Source organism: Miniopterus natalensis, chromosome X (genome assembly GCF_054644295.1).
Source record: "Miniopterus natalensis isolate mMinNat1 chromosome X, mMinNat1.hap1, whole genome shotgun sequence".
Classification (NCBI taxonomy): domain Eukaryota; kingdom Metazoa; phylum Chordata; class Mammalia; order Chiroptera; family Miniopteridae; genus Miniopterus; species Miniopterus natalensis.
In genome coordinates, this window is record NC_142103.1 from 106,349,758 (window position 1) to 106,369,921 (window position 20,164).

The window sequence follows — 20,164 nt, forward strand, 5'->3', positions numbered from 1 at the left end:
GGATAGATGGATGGATGGATAGATGGACGGATATATAGATGATGGATGGATGGATACATGGATAGATGGATGGATGATGGATGGATGGATGGATGGATGGATGGATGGATATATAGATGATGGATGGATGGATACATGGATGGATGGATGGATGGATGGAAATATAGATGATGGATGGATGGGTGGACAGATGGGTGGATATATAGATGACGGATGGATGGATGGATGGATGGATGGATGGATGGATATATCAATGATGGATGGGTAGACAGATGACAGATAAATAGATGACGGGTAGCTAGGTAGGTAGGTAGGAAGAAAGGTAGATAGATAGGTAAGGGATAGATGGATGAATGATGAATAGGGAGAGATGAATAGATAGATGGGTAGATGGATAAATGATGGATGGACGGATGGAGAGACGGATGATACATAGATAGGTAGATAATGGGTAGATGGATGGATGGATGGATGGATGGATGGATGGATGGATGGATGGATGATAGACATAGATGATGGATGGAAGGGCAGATGAGAGATGAGAGGCAGGTACAGGATGGGTAGATGGGTGAATAGATGGATAGATGGAAAGATAAATATGGAAAGAGAGAGAAAGAACAGAAAGGTGTGAATGCCAATCAGAGGCGAGTCCATGTGTCCTGATGTCCACCCACAAATGTTTCCTGAACTGTTCCTTTTCTGTTTCATTTGTTGTGTTTAATAACCTAAAAGAGAAGAGTCTGCAGAGCCCCAGTTTTCCTCCAAAAGACTCCAATAACCTTTGTGTTTCTTCTGTTTCTTAATTATCCGGTTGTCGCCCAGCCTCACCCTTCTGGGACTTTATCACTACAGTGAACAGACTTCATTATTTTCTCAGCAGGTTTAGATTTGCAGGAACCCTGAGCAGAAATTAGTTCCCATGGGCCTTCTCAGCCACCCCACTGGTTCCTCGGCTACTAACATCCTGCATTGGGTGGTGCATTTGTTACAGTTAATGAGCCATGTGGATACATTGTTACTAACTAGAGTCCACAGTTGACACTGGGGTTCCCTTCTGGCTGGTGCCCTGTAGACAAATGCATGACATCACGCATCCCTGTGATGTCACTCAGAATCCTTTCCCTGTCTCCTGCCCCACTCCTGCACCCCAAGGCCACCTTTTTTTTTTTTTTTTGTAGCTTTCTGCCTATAAACAGAGGAAGGTTCAGCTACCTGGAGGAGAGAGGCCTCCACCACGTGCTTTCCGGCCCATCCATCATCCCCCCGTCACCTGCAAAAACTGAATAAATAGAACATTGTAGTAAAAAGTGCTGTCCTTTATCACGAGGTCAGCCGTGTTCCTGCTTTCTGGGGTTCTTCACTCTGTATTTGGTAGCTTGTGGGTGGTGAACGGGGGCTGGACTTCAGAATTAGAGCTCGTGGGTGCGGAGGGGAATCGGGGACTCCATCCGGAGTCCTTGTGAGTGGGCACAGCTCTCGGCCTGGACACCATCCCCTGGTGCTCTTTCCCCAAAAAGAGATACCCCAGCAGGTCTTGTCTTGTAGGGCTGGACCCCAGTGGGGTGACATCAGGTTTGCACAAATGGGGAGGCTGGGACTATCCTTCCTAGAGCCCTCTGTGGCTCTTCCAGCCCCCCTGGGTGGGGGCACCGTTTCCATAGCTCTTGGGCTCCCATCTGCTCAGGGCAGGAATCAAGGTGTTGACGTGAGGGGAGAGAAACTGGGCTTTTGGGCCTCAAAACAAATCGTGGCTTATCAAAGACTTCTTTTTCCCTGTCACCCTATCCTGACCCCTCCTGTCCCAGCTGAGACACAAAATTAGGCAAAAGTGGTAGCAGTTTCTCAGTCCTCTCCAAAGATCCCCTCCCCTTCCCCTCTGCACCTCAAGCCCAGACTTTGTGGGCTCCCAGCCCCCAGATTCCCACAACCACCAAAGCAAAAGATTTTCTCAAACCCATTTCATAGATGCACCACTTGGAAGCACAGAGAGGGTGAGCCAGTTGCTTGAGGTCACACAGCTGTGACAGGCCGACCCCAGCTTTGCACCCCAGGAGTCTAACCTCAGAAAGTGAAAGCTTCCCTCCTGGGATTCAAGGCCAGGCCGTGAGGAATCCACACTCAGACCCTTCCCATGGCAGGAATTTATCTCTGCTCCCCTTCCCGCCCCCTACTTGTCTCTAGGGCCCCCTGAGGACATACATATCTGCTGAGCTAGGGAAGGAACCAGCATGTAGTGTGATACCGGATGCAAAGTTGGCCCCAGAGGGCCCTTGAGGGAAACACATGTTCTGCCTCGGAGACAGGACGTGGGGAGCGATCATAAGACCTCCCCACGTCCCTCGCTCATCCTGTGGAGCAAAGCCAAGCTCAGCAAGTTCCCCAAGTCTCCATCTGCAGCAACTGTCCTTGTGGGAGAGCAGGGGCACCTTTCATTTTTTATTTTATTTTTCTAATTTTAAATATGTTGTTATTGATTTCAGAGAGAGGAAGGGAGAGGGAGAGAGATAGAAACATCAGTGATGAGAGTCATCGATCAGCTGCCTCCTGCTCGCCCCCTGCTGGGGATCGAGCTCGAAACCCGGGCATGTGCCTTGACCCGGAATCAAACTGTGACCTTCTGGATCATAGGCCGATGCTCAACCACTGAGCCACATCGGTTGCTTTCCCCTTTTTAAAAAATCCTCACTCGAGAATTTTTTCCCCATTGCTTTACAGAAAGAGTGAAAGAGAGCGAGACCCATTGATTAGTTGCCTCCCACACGCTCCCTGACCAGGGCCGGGGATTGAACCTGCAACCCAGGTACATGCCCTTGACCGGGAATCGAACCCGTGACCCTTTGGTGTGCAGACCTACGCTCCGACCAGTGACCCACACTGACCAGGGTGAACAGGGGCCCCTTTCCGGGAGCCATAAGGTCACACCAGGGGATGGAGGCTGCCAGACACGGCCTATCTGGGTGGCACTGAGTGGCCCCTGCAGCAGTTGCTGTCACATGGGGGTCAGAAGGGACACTTCGGGATAGAACAGGAAGGCGTGCTGGTGCCGGGAAGCCTCGGAGGCAAGGACACAATTAGGGGCTGTCACTAGGCAAGTTGACAAAGCAGACATGGACTGGTGGGGCCCTGTAGAGATGCAAGGACCTTTGGTCCTAAGCAGTGGGGACAGGCCTCTTGCACATGCTGAGCCTGCAATCGAGGTAGGTGCCCTTGGCCGGTGTCGAACCTGGGACCCTTCAGTCCTCAGGCTGACGCTCTAACCACTGAGACACACCGGCCGGAGCAAATGGTTATGGGGGCCAATTCAACACCAACAGGAACCCCCAATTTGGGGTGGGGTGAGGAAGGGATCTTTATTCAGTGCAAAACAGCTCCACTGGGATACATCTGGGCTGTGAGGCAGCCCTGGGGCCCCTGCCCGGCTTTAAACTCACCTGGGGCCCCTGCCCGGCTTCAAACTCACCTGGGGAGACACAGCCTCCAGGTGGAAAGGAAAGGATGTTCCTGAGCCAGCAGGCAGGGGGCCCTATTGAGACCCAAGTCCCCGCCCCCGGTCCCGGATTGGTCCATCCTCATGCAAATGAGGGCTCCCAATCCTTGAAGTTGATTGGCCCCGAAGGCACTGTCCTGATTGGTCAGAATAGAGCGGCTCTGATTGGTCGCTGAAGATGCTGATGGGGGATATAATTGCTCAGCTCTGATTGGCCGGGGGAAGTCTCAGTGTCATTGATGGAAATAGGCCGCCAGGCGCTGGTCTGGGAGGGGCGGGCTCAGGTGGCAGGAACCCGGGGCAGGGGGGCAGTTGGGTGCTGGTTTCTCCCTGAAAGGTTGGGCTAGAGGCCCCTTGTGTAGAATTGGCGGCTTGGCTCTTTTGTTTGTTTGTTTGTTTTCTGTTTTTTTGGTGTTTATTTTTATAATTTGAGCTCAGTTAGTCATCAGGAGCCCTTCTTAGCAGGATTTTCTATTATTATTATTATTATTGTTTTTAGTCAAGGTTCACAGAAGTAAAAAAATAGAAAGCTCTGCCAATGCTCGAAACAATGCAATTCACACGCTGGCTGTGGACTCCCCGACCTCTCTTACTGCCAGGATCTCTTCGTAGTCACCTTTTGCTGTTGCTACAGTAAATTTCTCCCAGATGATCTGGGAAGGGAGAAAGAAAGGAGGGTGTCAGGTTTTGCAGGAGCCCGGTGAGCTGGTGGCGGGGATTGTAGATAGAAACCCCACACGGGTCTACAGGGCGGACCTTGTAGCCCACCCATGAGCTGGACCGCCTGTGCGGAGGGCTTGTGAATGGGAGATGGGATGTAGGATGCTGCAGGTGCAAAGGTCCTGGGGCAGGAGGGAGCTTGGAGGGGAAAACAGGGGAGGGGGCTCGTGCTGGTGACATGAGGTAGATAGGACCCTGGAGATCCCTGGGAACCAGGGGCCAGGGCATGGGCTCATGATAATGACCAGATAGATATCCAGGTCAGTGATGGAGTGAGCAAGCCGTGAACTGGTGGCTGAAGACAATGGAGAGCCCACTGTGGGGTGGCCACGGGACAGAGCTTGAACCACCAGCAAGAAAAAGGCATGGTCACTGCCCCGGGGAGAGTGGCCCTTGAGGAGGGCCCTCCATGGGGTGGAGGTCCGGAGTGGAGGTCCCCCTGTTCTGAGTCATACTTCACCCCCTCCTGGCCTTTCCTCCAGGCGATCAAGCCAGACTCCTTCCTATGTGTGTGTCTTTAATCTCCCCAGACTCAGCTCCTAGAGAAGACCTAACTCCTGACCCCACGACAAGGCCACCGAGCTGGACACGGCCACATCCTGTAGCCCCCTCCTTGACGAGACATGGACGTAGGAGGTAACAGGACATTTGCTGCAGAGGCCCTGGGCCCCTCCCCATACGAACCTCGTCGTCAGTTGTATGGTTATTGCTCAATTTATCTTTGATTCTCGGAATTGGTGTCCCAACAAACCTGGTGAAACCAAAAAAAAAAAAAGTGATGAATGAACGCAGAGGGTGGAGATGCTCCTCGTGGCCAATGGGGACGGCTGTCCTACCCTCTTACCACTACCCTGAGAAGCATCCGGAACCATCTCCCCAGGACAATGTCATTTAAACGTCAGAGAAAGATCCGCTCAACTCGCAGGAAACAGAAAATAGGAGATGCTATTGCAATACAGAGTGGCGACCCCGAGGGTCTTTTCTGATTGTTTGCTAATCTTTGCCTGAGGATATTTTTTCCATTGCTTTTCAGAGAGAGTGGAAGGGAAGAGGGGGGGAGAGAGGGAGAGAGAGAGAGAAACATTGATGTGAGAGACACATGGATGAGTTGCCTCCTACAGGGCCCCTGACTGGGACCGGGGATCAAACCTGCAGCCCAGGTTCTTGCCCATGACCGGGAATCGAACCCATGACCCTTTGGTGTGCAGGCTGATGTTCTAAACACTGAGCCACACCGGCTGGGCTGGGGTTACCTTTTAAAAATGAAGCTGAGGACCAGGACGCAGAAGAGGGTGCCCAGGATCACCAGCACGTAGATAGGCACATTGCTGGGACCCCATTCTCCGGATCCTGGGGACAGAAAGGGACACACTAGGGGGTGAACTGGCAACACGGGGCCACTTCCTTCCCTGGCTAGTCTAAGAACAAACACCCAGAGCTGGAGGGGAATAATCTAAAGGAAAGAACACGATCCTGAAACCTTTGCAAAACACATGCTCAAACATGGGACAAAAAGGCCCTGTGTGCGCGAGTCCCCCAAACATATAAATTCTGAGAATGTTGCAAACAAAGACCGATGACCCAGCTTAAAAATGGACACAAGCCCTGGCCAGTGTGGCTCACTGATTGCGCGTCGACCTATGAACAAAGAGGTCGCCGGTTCGATTCCCGGTCAGGGCACAGGCCTGGTTTGCGGGCTCGATCCCCAGTAGGGGGCGTGCAAGAGGCAGCCGATCCATGACTCTCATCATTGATGTTTCTCTCTCCCGCCCCCTCTAAGAATCAATAAACTTGTCTTTTAAAAATATTGCTGACTATATATTCCATATAAATTCTACTCTGGTGGTTATAAAAGTCACGGACCATGGATCAGAAAAATAAAAAATAAAAATCAACGTTTGCTGAACACTGAAAACCTTTGAAACTTTCCAGGGAGCGGTGGAGTGGAAACTTCTTAAGTACCAGATTGGCGTTAGGTCCAAACCGCTTAATTCTTGCCAAGTAATGAAAGCCGGAGGCAGGAAGCCAGGCCCATCTGTTGTTAATTTATTTCCTGGAACAGCTCGCTCCTCACGAGGAGGAAACAGACCCCATTTAGATGCTGCCTTTCAGGGGCCGAGGCTGGTGACTGTCTGATGTGACCAGGAGTGGTTATTTCCTGCTGGGGTGTGGACATTAGGAGGGCTCTTGTGCATCCCTTCCTCAGGAGGGGTCCGGCCTGTGAGCCTTTATTAAGTGCCAGGAAGATTTTTTTTTCATTTATTTTATTTTATTTTTTTAGGGAGTGGAAGGGAGAGAGAGAGAGACACACACATCGATGTGAGAGAGAGACATTGATTAATTGCCTCCCGCACGTATCCTGATAGAGGCCAGGGATGGAGCCTGAAACTCAGGTACGTGCCCTTGTCTGGGAATCACAACCACGACCCTTCAGTCTGCAGGCCGACGCTCTCACCACTGAGCCAAACCAGCTAGGGCGCCCAGGGAGATCTCGCACAGGGATTCCTCCAGCTCCCGAGCCTCCTGGAATGGCTCTGAGATGAAGTCAGGGCGCCGGCCATCTCCAGCGAGACTCCCAGGAGGGATACATACCAAACTCAGCCGGATGGCTCCAGGCACCCCACAGAAGGATCCTGTAGTCCGCGGCCCGTATCTGCACAGTGTGTCTGGCTCTGGGCTGAGGGCTCAGAAAGTTGTATTTATTTCCCGAAGTACCAAACACCTCGACCTTCGGAGAGGGAAGAAAGTTAGAGAGAGAGGTCACCTGCGATGAGCAAAGAAGGGGTTGCGGAGATGCGTGAAAGTTGTCGAATGAAAAGGAAGATTCTGCCACCAAAATGAAACCATTTCATCACGGCACTGTCTAGAAATACATGCTTTTGCCCTGGCGGGTGTGGCTCAGGTGGTCGAGCATTGTCCCGCGAGCCAAAAGGTCACCGGTTCGATTCCCCATCAGGGCTCGAGCCCTGGTTGTGGCCTTGACCCCCAGTAGGGGGCTCGCAGGAGGCAGCCAATCAATGGTTCTCTCTCATCCCCCCCTCTCTCTCTCTCTCTAAAAAAAAAAAAAAATTAAATAAGTAAAAATATATTTTAAAAAAATACGTGCTTTCCAAAATTCACATAGGTCTTCACCCCCTGAAGACTTCCGAGGAGAGCTTGAGTGAATCATTACAATGAGTGATTCATCCATTCACCAAAAAACCTCCCCTTGCGGCTTCTAGGATCGTAAATATAGATGCAGAATTTTTTTTTCCACCGGCTAAAGCGATACGAACAACCCAGAGATTAGATAAGGTCCCGGGGTGGGGGGGGCATACTAAACATCGAGTTCAAGTTCCTCGCAAGATGGTCCTGAGGTCAGAGTGGCAGTGAGACTCAATGTCACCAAGATGTGCCTTGGAGATGGACCTGAGACGAGGTCAGATGGAAGAGGTACTCTCCTTAGCACTCAAAGGAATGTTTTCTTTCTCTCCTTTTTTTTCAATGTTTTTATTGATTTCAGAGAGAGAGAGAAACATCAATGATGAGAGAGAAACATCCATGGCTGCCTCCAGCACACGCCCCCTACTGGGGGTCGAGTCTGCAACTCGGGCACCTGCCTTGACCGGGAATCGAACTGGGGACCTCTTGGTTCATGGGTCAGTGCTCAACCAGTGAGCCATACCAGCCGGGAGAGAGGGACATCTTCTCGACCAACGTGGATGGAGGCGGAATAGGAAGTGAAGATCAGCGGGATGTCGTAAGTACTTTGAACAATTGGGACAGGACACGTGAGCCACCGAAATGAGACCCCACCCAGAGGGGCCATTGAAAGGTCCCTACTTTAGTGACTAGAGGGTAACTCTGATGAAGCTCCAAGGGGGATGTTGGGGGTCAGAGGGTCAACTCACCAGTTGATTGCCACCGTGTTCCATACTGTTCTAGAGAAACAAAAGAACAGATTAAGTTAATTTTTCTCCATTTCAAAGTTTTTGCTGAAGTTTTGTCCATTCTACCCTTTGGAGAGTGTCCGGGGAACCAAAAGAGCCGAGCAAAGGGCTGAACATCTGTCCATTGCTGCCCTGGAGGTGACCACATAGAGAGGGATGGAACTGGTCCAAAGGACTAACCATGTATTCTTCTGGGACCTGAGCCGGAGTTGGAACCTCATTAAAATCCCGGTGGATGCCCTGGCTAGTGTAGCTCAGTGGCTGAGTGATGGCCCATGAACCAGGAGGTCTGATTCCCAGTCAGGGCATGTGCACGGGTTGTGGGCTCGATCCCCAGTAGGGGGCGTGCAGGAGGCAACCGATCCATGACTCTCTCTTGTTACTGATGTTTCTGTCTCTCTCCCCTTCTCTCTCCCTTCTTCTCTCTGAAATCAATAAAAACATATTGTAAAAAATAATACAGGTGGGCAGTGGTGAGAGACCTCCTGGTCATCTACACTGAGTCCAGGTGGACCTGGAGCTGAGGTTCCTCTTTGTCTACACTGAGTCCAGGTGGACATGAAGCAGATGTTCCTCTTTGTCTGCACTGAGTCCAGGTGGACCTGGAGCAGAGGTTGCTCTTTGTCTACATTGAATCCAGGTGGACTTGCAGCAGAAGTTCCTCTTTGTCTGCACTGAGTCCAGGTGGACCTGGAGCAGAGGTTGCTCTTTGTCTACACTGAGTCCAGGTGGACATGGATCAGAGGTTTCTCTTTGTCTACACTGAGTCCAGGTGGACCTGGAGCAGAGGTTCCTCTTTGTCTACACTGAGTCCAGGTGCACCTGGAGCAGAGGTTCCTTCTCATCTACACTGAATCCAGGTAGACATGGAGCAGAGGTTCCTCTTTGTCTACACTGAGTCCAGGTGGGCATGGAGCAGAGGTTCCTCTTTGTCTACACTGAGTCCAGGTGCACCTAGAGCAGAGGTTCCTCCTTGTCTATACTGAGTCCAGGTGGACATGGAGCAGAGATTCCTCTTTGTCTATACTGAGTCCAGGTGGACCTGGAGCAGAGGTTCCTCTTTGTCTACACTGAATCCAGGTGGACATGAAGCAGAGGTTCCTTCTTGTCTACACTGGGGCCAGGTGGACATATAACTACTGGCTCTCTTGATTCTGTTTCTGAATCTCCAACTTCACCTCGAAGACTTTCATGGATGCTTTGTTTTGTGTCTGTCTCTTTGAAGCTGCTGGCACGGTGGTCCTCAGGTCAAGGACACCTCTCCTTACCACCGCTCCATCCTGCACTCATTACAGTTGCATCACCCACCCTCTCCTGCGACCCTGGCCCTCACACTGAGTCCTGGGGTCACCATCAAGCTCTCTGAGGCCCAGCACCCTGCATGGAGCAGTGCTTGCTCACCTGTCTGTGGATGTCCAGCTGGTACTGGAACTCCGAATTGCGCAGTCTCAGGCGTGTCCTCGGCTTTTCCCACTGGATGAGGCAGTGGGATCTGTTGCAGTGGACGGTGATATTTCTGGGTGGGTTGTATATTTCTGTAAGGAGAATCCAGGATGCACCCCTGAGCCAGAGTGCTTTCTCCTTGCCATGGAGGTGAGACCTCAGAGGGGAGACTCTGGGGGTGAGACCTTAGAGGTGAGACTCCAGAGGTGAGACCCTGGAGGTGATGACCCTGGAGGTGAAACCCTGGAGGTGAAGACCCTGGAGGTGAGTCCCAAGAAGTGAGAACCAGGGGGCAAGACCATGGAGGTGAGATCCTGGAGGTGAAGACCCTAGACGTGAAGATCTTGTAAGTGAGACCCCAGAAGTGAAGACCTGGGAGGTGAGTCCCAAGAAATGAGACCCAGGGGGCAAGACCATGGAAGTGAGATCCCCAAGGAGAAGACCCTAGAGGTGATGACCCTGGAGGTGAGATCCTGGAGGTGAAGACCCTAGACGTGAAGATCTTGGAAGTGAGACCCCAGAGGTGAAGACCTGGAGGTGAGACCCTTTCTGCCAGACTTTCATTGACGGTCACTTCCTATAGGTCCCAAGGGGACAATGATTGTCGGGCTGAGGCGTGCTGAGCACAGGAAGTTTGGGTTCCAGGAGGCCCAGGGGGGGAGGCGGTGATGCATTTGGAGGCCTGAAGACACGCTCATGAGATGCCTATAAGCTTTAGAGGCCTGGGGCAAACTATGGGATCAGGAGGGGCTGGCTTTGCAAGAGAAGTTACTGTGAGGCATATGGAAGGGTCCCCAAGAGGCCAGCTTGGGACAGGGTGCTGGGAAAAAGACAAAGCTCAAAAGCCAAACAAACAATGCCCACCAATTCCCAGTGGCCCAGGGTGGGTGGGGGGAACGACAGCTATCCTGGAGAGTCCTGGGTTCTAAAAAGAGGGAGGCGTCATCTCTGTAGGCTCAGTATGTGGACACAGGACCGTCGGCAGGCTGTGGGGTGACCCGAAGTGAGGGGCATGGGGGAAACAGGGTCCACATGGGGACAGCAAAGTCATAGTTTCCAACTGGGGCAGCAGATGCACGTCTGAAAAGACCAACCAGCGTGCTCCAGCAAGAAATGGAGGTTCAATCAATCGTGCCCCTACAGCGGTTCCAGCAATAAACACGATCGGAGCCCTGTATCTGATTCCCTTTATTTTTATTTTTTATTTTAATATGTTTTTATTGATTTCAGAGGGAGAGAGAGAGAAACATCAATGATGAGAGAGTCATTGATGGGCTGCCTCTTGCTCGCCCCCTACTGGGGATCGAGCCCCAAACCCGGGCATGTGCCCTGACCGGGAATCGAACCTGTGACCTCCTGGTTCACAGGCTGACCCTCAACCACTGAGCCACAACGGCCAGGCCTGATTCTATCTTTTAAAAACAATTTTCAATTACAGTGGACATACAATCTTATATTAGTTTCAGGTGTGATTAGACATTTCTATAACTTATGAAGTGACCCCCACCCCTCCGTAAATCTAGTCCCGGAACAGGAACAGACTCGTAGGCACAGAGAACAGACTGATGGTTGCCAGATGGGGAAGGGAGGTTGGGAGGGATGAAGGAAAGAGGGGAAGGGATTGAGGAATACAAATCGGTACCTGTCTGGCTCCACGTTTAAACTGACGTTCATTCCATTTGAAACACAGAGACTTGACTTGTGATTGGAACCTTTTAAGGTTATGTTTGGACAACCTGGCCAAGGGAGGCTCCTCTTGGGATGATAGACGACCCCCCTGGGGTCCACATCTGTATTGGACAGACCTGATCCCATAGAACCCAACAGGTGCTGTCGCTGGAAGCCTGCGTTTCCAAGCTCAGAGGAAAGAAAGCACCAGTCTCCCCAAATCCCCACACGTCCCCCAGCCCAGAAGCTCCATGAACCCGATCTTTTTAAATTTTTATTAAGGCTTGATTGCATTGATGCATCTGATTAAATCAGGGGTCATAGATGCCCTGGCCAGTGTGGCTCAGTGGGTCGGGCCTGGTCCTTTGCACTGAAAGGTTGCAGGTTTGATTCCCCATTGGGGCACATGCCCAGGTTGCAGGCTTGCTCCCCAGTAGGGGGCGCACAAGAGTCAGTTCATCAATGTTACGCTCTCCCATCAATGTTTCTCTCTCTCTCTCTCTCTCTCTCTCTTTATAAAGAAATCAAGCCTGGTCTACGTGGCTCAGTGGTTAAGCATCGTCCATGCACCAAGAGGTCACCGGTTCGATTCCCCATCAGGGCACATGCCCAAGTTGCAGGCTCAATCCCCAGCAGGGGGCGTGCAGGAGGCAACCCATGGATGTTTCTCTCTCATCAATGTTTTTCTCTCTCGCTCCCTCTCCCTCCCTGTCTCTCTAAAAAAAAAAAACAAAAAAAAACATATTTTAAAAATTCAATAAAAAATCTTTAAAAAATATTAGTGGTCATTGGTGATTGAATTCATTCACCAGCCCCTCCCCCTCCCTTGAATCACATGTGAGGTGTTTTTGGGTTTTTTTTGGTTTTTTTTGCCCCCATCTTTGGGACTTTCCAAAAGTCACTTCCTCCACATAAAAAAAGAAACCATTTTCACTCTTCTTACAGGAAATTCCTAGAGTTTTAGGAGCTCAGTGCCAAGTACTTGATTGCTTAGCCTGGATCCCAATAATACAGGATTATATTTTCAATTAACGGTTGGATTTCTTGGCTTAAGTAAAAATGCCAGAAACGTGGAAAAAGGGGACAGGGATGCTTTTGAAAGAAGGGCCCAGGGAGATGTTTTTCCTACAGCGAGGAGCAGCCTGGCCCTGCAGGAAATGCAGATAGAAAGAGGCGGGCTTAGCAAGCACACCTGCCACCTGCCCAGGTGCAAACAGCAGAAGGTGCCCGGACAGGTGAGCCCGGAGGCGTCGAACCCCAGGGGGTTAAGGGGAGAACTGGCATTTAACCAATTTTCCTATGAAACCCGTCTCCCTATTTTCCCTGTGACTATCCAACTCGCCTGCCCACTCTGGGCCTTGGTGAGAGGGGCCACGGGACTTGAAAATTATTAAGGGTTATCCTACAGAGCGGCTGGGCAGATTCTGAACGCACGTCTGGGCCCAACCAGGGAGGGCAGAGCAAGCAGGCGGGGGACCCCTGCAGCTCACTTGCAGGATCTAGTCTAGAACCTGCTGTGCTTGCTTTTCCGGGGCGTCTGTCTCTCTCGTTTGGGGAGACGTGTCACTGCACCCCTCCCCAAATAAGGGGAGAGATAGTGGGCCTGCTCCCACATGGAGCATGAAGGGGCCAGCATAGCCCATTTCCTACCCACCCTTTTTTACTGAAGGTGCTTGCAGGGAGATTGCTGTCGATTGCAGGCAAAATCCCTGTGTGTCCGGGGTGTGTCCTGCCAGGGCACCCGGAGGACCTCTGCTACCTCAATAGGCCACCGGTCATACGTCACTGTGTTCGATTCAGAATAAAAGCAGAGGGGAGGCCCTTTCCTTGCAATCCGTCCTGAGTATATGGCCATATCGTTCTAGAGAATCAAAAAAACAAACACAGAGGAAGCATCCATCATCTTGGCAGGCCCTAAAATAAGTAGCTTCTATTATTACATGTAACCCTACTTGGGGACAGGGTCTTTGTAGACGGGATGAAGGGAAGGCCCTGAGATGAGGTCGTCTGGATCGGGGGGGGCCCGACACCCAAGGGTAGGGTCCTTATAAGAGACAGAAGCAGAGACACGGACACAGAGGAGAAGCCACATGGAGACGGAGGCAGAGACGGGAGGGAGGCGGCCATCAGCCCGGGGACGTCTGGAGTTTCAGAAGCTGGAAGAGGCAGGAAAGACCCTCCCTGGGGCCTCTGGAGGGAGCTCAGGCCTGGGAGACCGTGACCTCAGACTCCTGAGGTCATTTTAAGCCCCCAGGAAACGTACGATGATTTCAACACAAATGGTGTTTGATTTATAAGCTGTGGTTCAATCCCAGGCCCTCGTTCTTACCTATTTTCTTTAACATCAAAAGCTTATCAAAGAACTGGATGTCTGCTTTCTGACTGGTACCATTCACCACGATGTAAATGTGAGAAAACAATTCTGAGGCGCCTTCTAGGTGACATCCCACGTGGGTCCCCGCGTCTTTTACGTAACGGGGACAGTGTCTTTCCCTTCTCCTGTAAGATTCCAAAGGGTGTTCAGACAACCATCAGGGCTTTTTTTTTTTTCTTATTTTTTTTCCCCCTCTTTCTTTCTTCACCGCGTTTCTCATGGTTGACTGCATGGGGTCAACACTTACTTTAAGTCTTGGATATACAAAAAATATTGGACGTCGTCAGGGGCTGCCGGACCCTTGGCCCAAGTGCAGTTCATGAAATCCACGTTGTAGATGAAACAGGAGACGTTTTGTGCCCCTGTGTCCTTGCCACCTGGGGAGAGACCAAAAAAAATAATAATAATAATTTACACCTGAAGGTCAAAAGGGGGTGGACCAGATGGCTTCGTGATTTGAATGTCCATCAAGTCAATCATCAAAGAAGCTGCCGTACTAATCCTTCTTAAACTCAATGCAATAGAAAACAGAATGCAATAGAAAAAAAAACCACATGTTCATTGCAATAAAGGCAGAAAAACCATGTGATGAAATTCAACTTCCATTCATGATGAAAAAAACAACACGTAAAATACTCAACAAAATAGGTACAGAAGAAACTTGACCTCAACCCGATAAAAATCAAATATGAAACGGTCATAGCTAACATCGTACTCAACGGAGGAAAACGGAAACAATCCCTTCTCAGACCCTGTGCAAGGCAGAGGTGCCCATGATGGCCACCTCTGTTTAACTGGGCTCTGGAAGTTTGAACAATTAGGTAAGGAAAAAAGTAAAGGAAAGAATACAAATCAGAGAGGAAGAAAGTAAACGTTTCAGTGTTTGCACATGGTGTGATCATAGGTGTAGAAAACCCTAAAGACTAGATAAACAAGCAAAAGACACTGAGGCCTGGCTGGTGTGGCTCAGCGGTTGATCCAGGAGGTTGGGGTTCGATTCCCGGTCAGGGCACCTGCCTGGGTTCTGGGCTCGATCCCCAGCAGGGTATGTGCAGGAGGCAGCCGATCAATGACTCTCATCATCAATGCTTCTATTTCTCTCTCTCACCCCCTTCCTCTCTCTGAAATCAATAAAGATATATATTTAAAAAAAAAAAGACACTGAGACCTAATAAATTCAGTCAAGTTGCAGGATACCAGATCAGCGTTCAGAAATCAGCGGCGTTTCTACACACGGATAACGACCGATCCATAAAAGAAGTGAAGAAAAAAATTCACTCACCATAGCAACAACAACAAAAATAAAGTGCCTCGGAAAACACTATATTACAAAACGCTGTTGAAGGAAATGAGAGAACACACAGGAAAATGGAAAGACATCCCATGTTCATGGATTGAAATATTTAATTTTGTGATAATGTTCATACTACTCAGTATAGATTGTACATAGATCAATACAATCCCTATCAAAATCCCAATGGCATTCAGTAGAGAAATAGGAAAAAAAATACCCTAAAATGTATAGAGAACTACAAAAATCTCCACACATCCAAAGCAATATTGAGAAAGAAGGACAAAGCCGGAGGCGGAGCCCCAGTTTCTGACCTCAAAATAGATGACAAAGCCGCAGGAATCAAAACAGTATGGTACGAGCATAAAAATAGGCATGTATCCCGGGCTGGCGTGGCTCAGTGGTTAGAGCAGCAGCCCACAGACCGAAAGGTTCTCGGGTTCGATTTCTGGTCAAGGGCCCACACCTGGGTTGAAGGTTTCTTCCCTGGCCCCGGTTGGGGTGCGTGCGGGAGGCAACCCATCGATGTGTCTCTCTTACAACGATATTTCTCTCTCCCTTCCCCTCTCTTTAAGTAAGAACAACAAAAACGAACCCCCAAACCCCACAAAAAGAGAGACAGCTGGGATGGCACCAACCTAAAAGGCTCCTGCACAGCAAAGAAAACAATCCCCCTAGTGAAAGGCAACCTGTGGAATGGGAGAAAATATTTGTGCATTATAGAAACTTCAGCCAGAGAAAACAAAGCATAAAACACCCAAATCATCTGATTACAAAAATGGGTAAAGGGCCTGAATAGGCATTTTTTCAAAGAAGGCATAGAGATGTCGAAAAAGGTACAAGAAAAAAATGGTGCTGAACATCACTCCTCACCAGGGAAATGCGAATAAAAACTACAATCGGATCTGACATCTGTTCGAATGACGGTTATAAAAAAGACAAGAGAGCCCGGCCGGTGTTGCTCAGTGCTTGAGCGTCCACCTGTGAACCAGGAGGTCTCAGTTCACTCCCCAGTCAGGACGCACGTCCAGGTTGCAGCCTTGATCGCCAGTAGGGGGCGTGCAAGAGGCAGCCGATCGATGATTCTCTCTCATCGTTAATGTTTCTATCTCCCTCTCCCTTCCTCTCTCTCTAAAAATCAATAAAAACATATATATATATATATAAAAAGAGACAAGAGATAAGGAGTGTGGGTGAAGATGTGGAGAAAAGGGAACTCTGTGCACGGTTGGTGGAAGTGTAAATTCATCCTGTCACTATGTAGAACCAAGCAGTTCCTCAAACTCTTCAAAATAGAACTCCAGGATGATTGAGCAATCTCGCTTCTGAGTATTTGCTTAAAGAAAACGAAATCTGCATCTTAAAGGGTTATTACACCCCCATGTTCACTGGGGAGTTTTCTGCCATCGCCGAGAAATGAAAACAAATGCATTGTCCGTTGATAGATGAATGGATAAGAAATGTGGTACCAATGGACAATGGAATATTATTCAGCCATGAAAAAAAAAAAAAAAAGAAATCCTGCCATTTGGGACAACATGGATGGATTTGGAAGGTAAAATAATCAGACAGAGAAAAGACAAATACTGTATAATCAATCTCACATATATAAAATGTAAAAGAGTTAAACTCACAGAAATACAGAGTAGAATGGTGAGATGGGGAGGGAGGGGAAAATGGGAAGATATTGGTCAAAACGAGCAAAGGTTACCCCTGGCCTGTGTGCTCAGTGGTTAGAGCCCCGGCCCGTGCACCACGGAGCCTTGGGTTTGAATCTCAGTCAAGGGCACGGACCTGGGTTACAGGTTCGATCTCCGGCCCTGGTAGGAGACCATGAAGGAGGCAACCAATTGATGTGTCGCCCTCCCATTGATGCTTCTCTCTCTCTCAACAAACACACAAAAACAATGGAACAAATATCTTCAAGTGAGGATTGACAGCAACAACCAAAGGCACAGAGGTTCAGTTTTGCAAGAATGAATACGTTCCGGAGATTTAATGGGAAGATCTAGTTAATAATAAATGTATTTTTCACTTGAAATTTGCTGAGACAGTAGGTCTCAAATAACTAAGACAAAGAAAAAGGTAACCATGGGACATGCTAACAGCTTGATTGTGGAAATCATGTCACAGTGCATCCGTGTGCACCATAAATATAAACAATTCCTATGTTTCAATTATATCTCAATAATGCTGAAAAAAAGGGGGGGGTCTACTTTGACGCTAGTAGGGTGGAGAGGGGTCACTGTGATATTTTTCATACCTGGGTTAGAGTAGAACATTTTTTCTGTAATCTGTCTTTGGCTGATATTTACTGTGACCATGAACTCGATTCCCTCGTGGAGAATAGCATCCTGAAAGGTGCAATGACATTCTTTCTCCTTGAGCTAAAGAGATCCAATTAACCAGTGAATTAGGAGGAAGTCCTCTGTCTTCTCATCATGATGTTGCTAGCTCCTAGCTCAGCTCCCAGACATCACGAAGTCATCTGCTTCCTGCACGAAATCCCTCCCGCCCCCACGTACCTTCCTCTGGGTGGAAGCCCATATGCCACCTTGCAGGCGGGACCTCAGCTTGATAACCCAGAGCAGCGTTTAGAAGGTCACAGAACAGAGCTCATGTCACCAGGGATCTTGTTAAGATGCAGATTTTATTTCAGCACCTCCCAGGTGGGACCTGAGACTCTGCATTTCTAACATGCTCTCGAGCGATGCTGTTGGGGCCCAATTTGAGCAGTGAGATCCCACACCACCTTAAACGTCATGGAGCTCAACGCACCCTCTTTTACGATATTGTGTTTTCTTGTCCTATCTCATAGTCCACAGGCTTTCCACAGGCTTCCTGTTTACATTGTATCCAAGTCAGTTTGCTACTTTGTTTTTCATTGAACACTCAGGGTTAATGCTATTTCTTTCTCAGGATTACGTCTGGACCATCTTTGATGGATCAAACCAAACAAAAGGAGGGCAGGGAAGCCAGTTTCTCTAAGCAACTGGGAGTCACAGAATAAACCACTTTTCTCTCTTCGCCACTGTTGTTGGGGAAGTTTGTTCCCATTGAAATTCTGGGAGCATTTGAGCAGCCACTTGGAATCTACATCTACTGCTTTGGGTCACCCATCTTTCCAATGAGTCTCACTTCCCCTTCCTCAGGTGGCTAAGCGTCCTGAGGGTGCCACCTCCCCTCCCCTTGGTTCCCTCTGTTAGGTCTGACCTCATGGAAGCTCTGAGCTGGGGCTCCTTTCCTACGAGCATGGCCGCTGCAGTCTCTTTAATTTTAGGATCAGATATTTTTCCAGGGAGTTCCTCAGTCACCCAGGGAATCAGGCCACTGGACACCTGTTGGACATATGCTAACACTACCCTGGTGCAGCTAGAACCTTTGTTCCTCATTGTGTCCCGAATCATGTATTTCTCATTCACACCTGTTGTTGCCTGGTTTCTAAGCTGAGGAGATCTGCCTAAAGGATCCGAAGAGAGTGTATAAAATCCATCTTACCTTCTTTATAACTTCTCCGCTTTCATTGCTAATCATCACGCATTGGATGGAGGTGGTGTTTTCTCTGCAGTCCCAAGTCAAGTTCCTTCTCCAGGGGTCGAACTTTATGTTTAGACTGGGACTGGGGATAGGTTCCGTGGTTGGAAGATCTGAAAGATGTGGCCACCAGATCCCGAAATCACTGTTTTTGTCCTCACTTCCCACAACCTACACATCTCGGGTGTTCGAAACTTAGGCCAGGGCTGGGACTTGCTGTTCCCCTTCCCCTGTCCTCAGGCCAACCTGGGTCTTGATCCAGGTCTCACCATTTGCTGATGGTTTTTAGGTTAAACCGTGGTGGTCCCTGAACCTTACTTTTATCACTTGTAGAGCACTGAGGGGAGAGGGGAGGTCAGTCACATGGGAGGTCCATCATATACATTAGGAACAAGCTCTGGCCAGTGTTGCTCAGTGGTTAGGGCATCAGCCCACTCACCAAAAGGTCTCAGGTTTGATTCCTGGTCAAGGGCATGTATCTGGGTTGCAGGTTTGATCCTTGGCCCAGTTGGGTGCATGCAGGAGGCAACCAATTGGTGTCTCTCTCACATCAATGTTTCTATCTATCATCTATCTATCATCTATCTATCATCTATCTACTATCTATCACCTATCTATCTATCTATCTATCTATCTATCTATCTATCTATCTATCTATCTATCTATCATCTATCTATCTATCTATCTATCTATCTATCATCTATCTATCTATCTATCATCTATCTATCTATCTATCTATCATCTATCATCATCTATCTATCATCTATCTATATCTATCTATCTATATCTATCTATCTATATCTATCTATCTATCATCTATCTATCTATCATCATCTATCATCTATATCTATCTATCCATCTATCTATCATCTATCATCTATCATCTATCTATCTAATCTATCTACTACCTATCATCTATCTATCTATCTATCATCTATCTATATCTATCATCTATATCTATCTATCCATCTATCTATCATCTATCATCTATCTATATCTATCATCTACATATCATCTATCTATCTATATCTCCCCTTCCTCCCTTCCACTCTGTGTAAAAAACAATGCAAAAAATATCCTGGTGTGAGGGTTAATGAAATTATATATATATTCACACACACATTAGGGACGAAATGAAATTGTACCCACAGATTGAGACATGTTCCCAGATGCCGGTCACCTAAGTGCAAGTGGCAGAGGGGAGTCAAGCACGTTTGCACACTTACCCTGGTGCTCCGGGGTCAGGAGGAATGCTGAGTCAAGCAGCACCATGACCAGGATGGATTTCACCAGGGGACCCATGGGACTGCCTGAGGGACAGGGAAATGCTGGGTGGAGAGAGAGAGTCACACTTTGAGGAAAGAAAGCAGTATCAGGACAATGACATTAACAAGGTCATCTGAGACAAATCCCCACATGTCAACATCCTTAACTTCATCCCATCAGCAAAACCCCTTGGCCGTGCATGGGGGAGCGACTGTTTCATGACGTGGCCACCATCTGTCCCCCGAGCTGGACCTGAGTCAGAATGCAAGTTGCTTCCTTCAAACCCCCCTTAGAGTCTGTCTGATCGTAATTGATGTTCATTCTTGTAATGGGGGGGAATGGTAGCTGACTCCACCACTCCTTTGACATTCTTTCTGTAAATGCTGACTCTGACTCATACGTCGCTTGTAGATAAACAGCATGTTTGTATAAGAATCCTAGGAACTAACTTT

At 48.9% G+C, this 20,164-nt stretch overlaps 1 protein-coding gene across 1 annotated transcript; it reads right to left on the minus strand.

The window, feature by feature from the left end:
• Nucleotides 1-3,791: 3,791 nt before the first annotated feature.
• LOC107543958 (colony stimulating factor 2 receptor subunit alpha) lies at nt 3,792-19,769 on the minus strand. The gene is made up of 11 exons (XM_016221703.2): nt 19,673-19,769; nt 18,411-18,559; nt 17,176-17,299; nt 13,869-13,998; nt 13,577-13,746; nt 9,538-9,671; nt 8,098-8,127; nt 6,800-6,935; nt 5,461-5,557; nt 4,892-4,958; nt 3,792-4,140 (listed from the first exon to the last, which is right to left on the minus strand). The coding sequence occupies exons 1-11, from the start codon at nt 19,746-19,748 to the stop codon at nt 4,045-4,047; spliced, it is 1,209 nt and encodes a 402-aa protein (XP_016077189.2). The 5' UTR covers nt 19,749-19,769; the 3' UTR covers nt 3,792-4,044.
• Between the last annotated feature and the right edge of the window lie 395 nt (nt 19,770-20,164).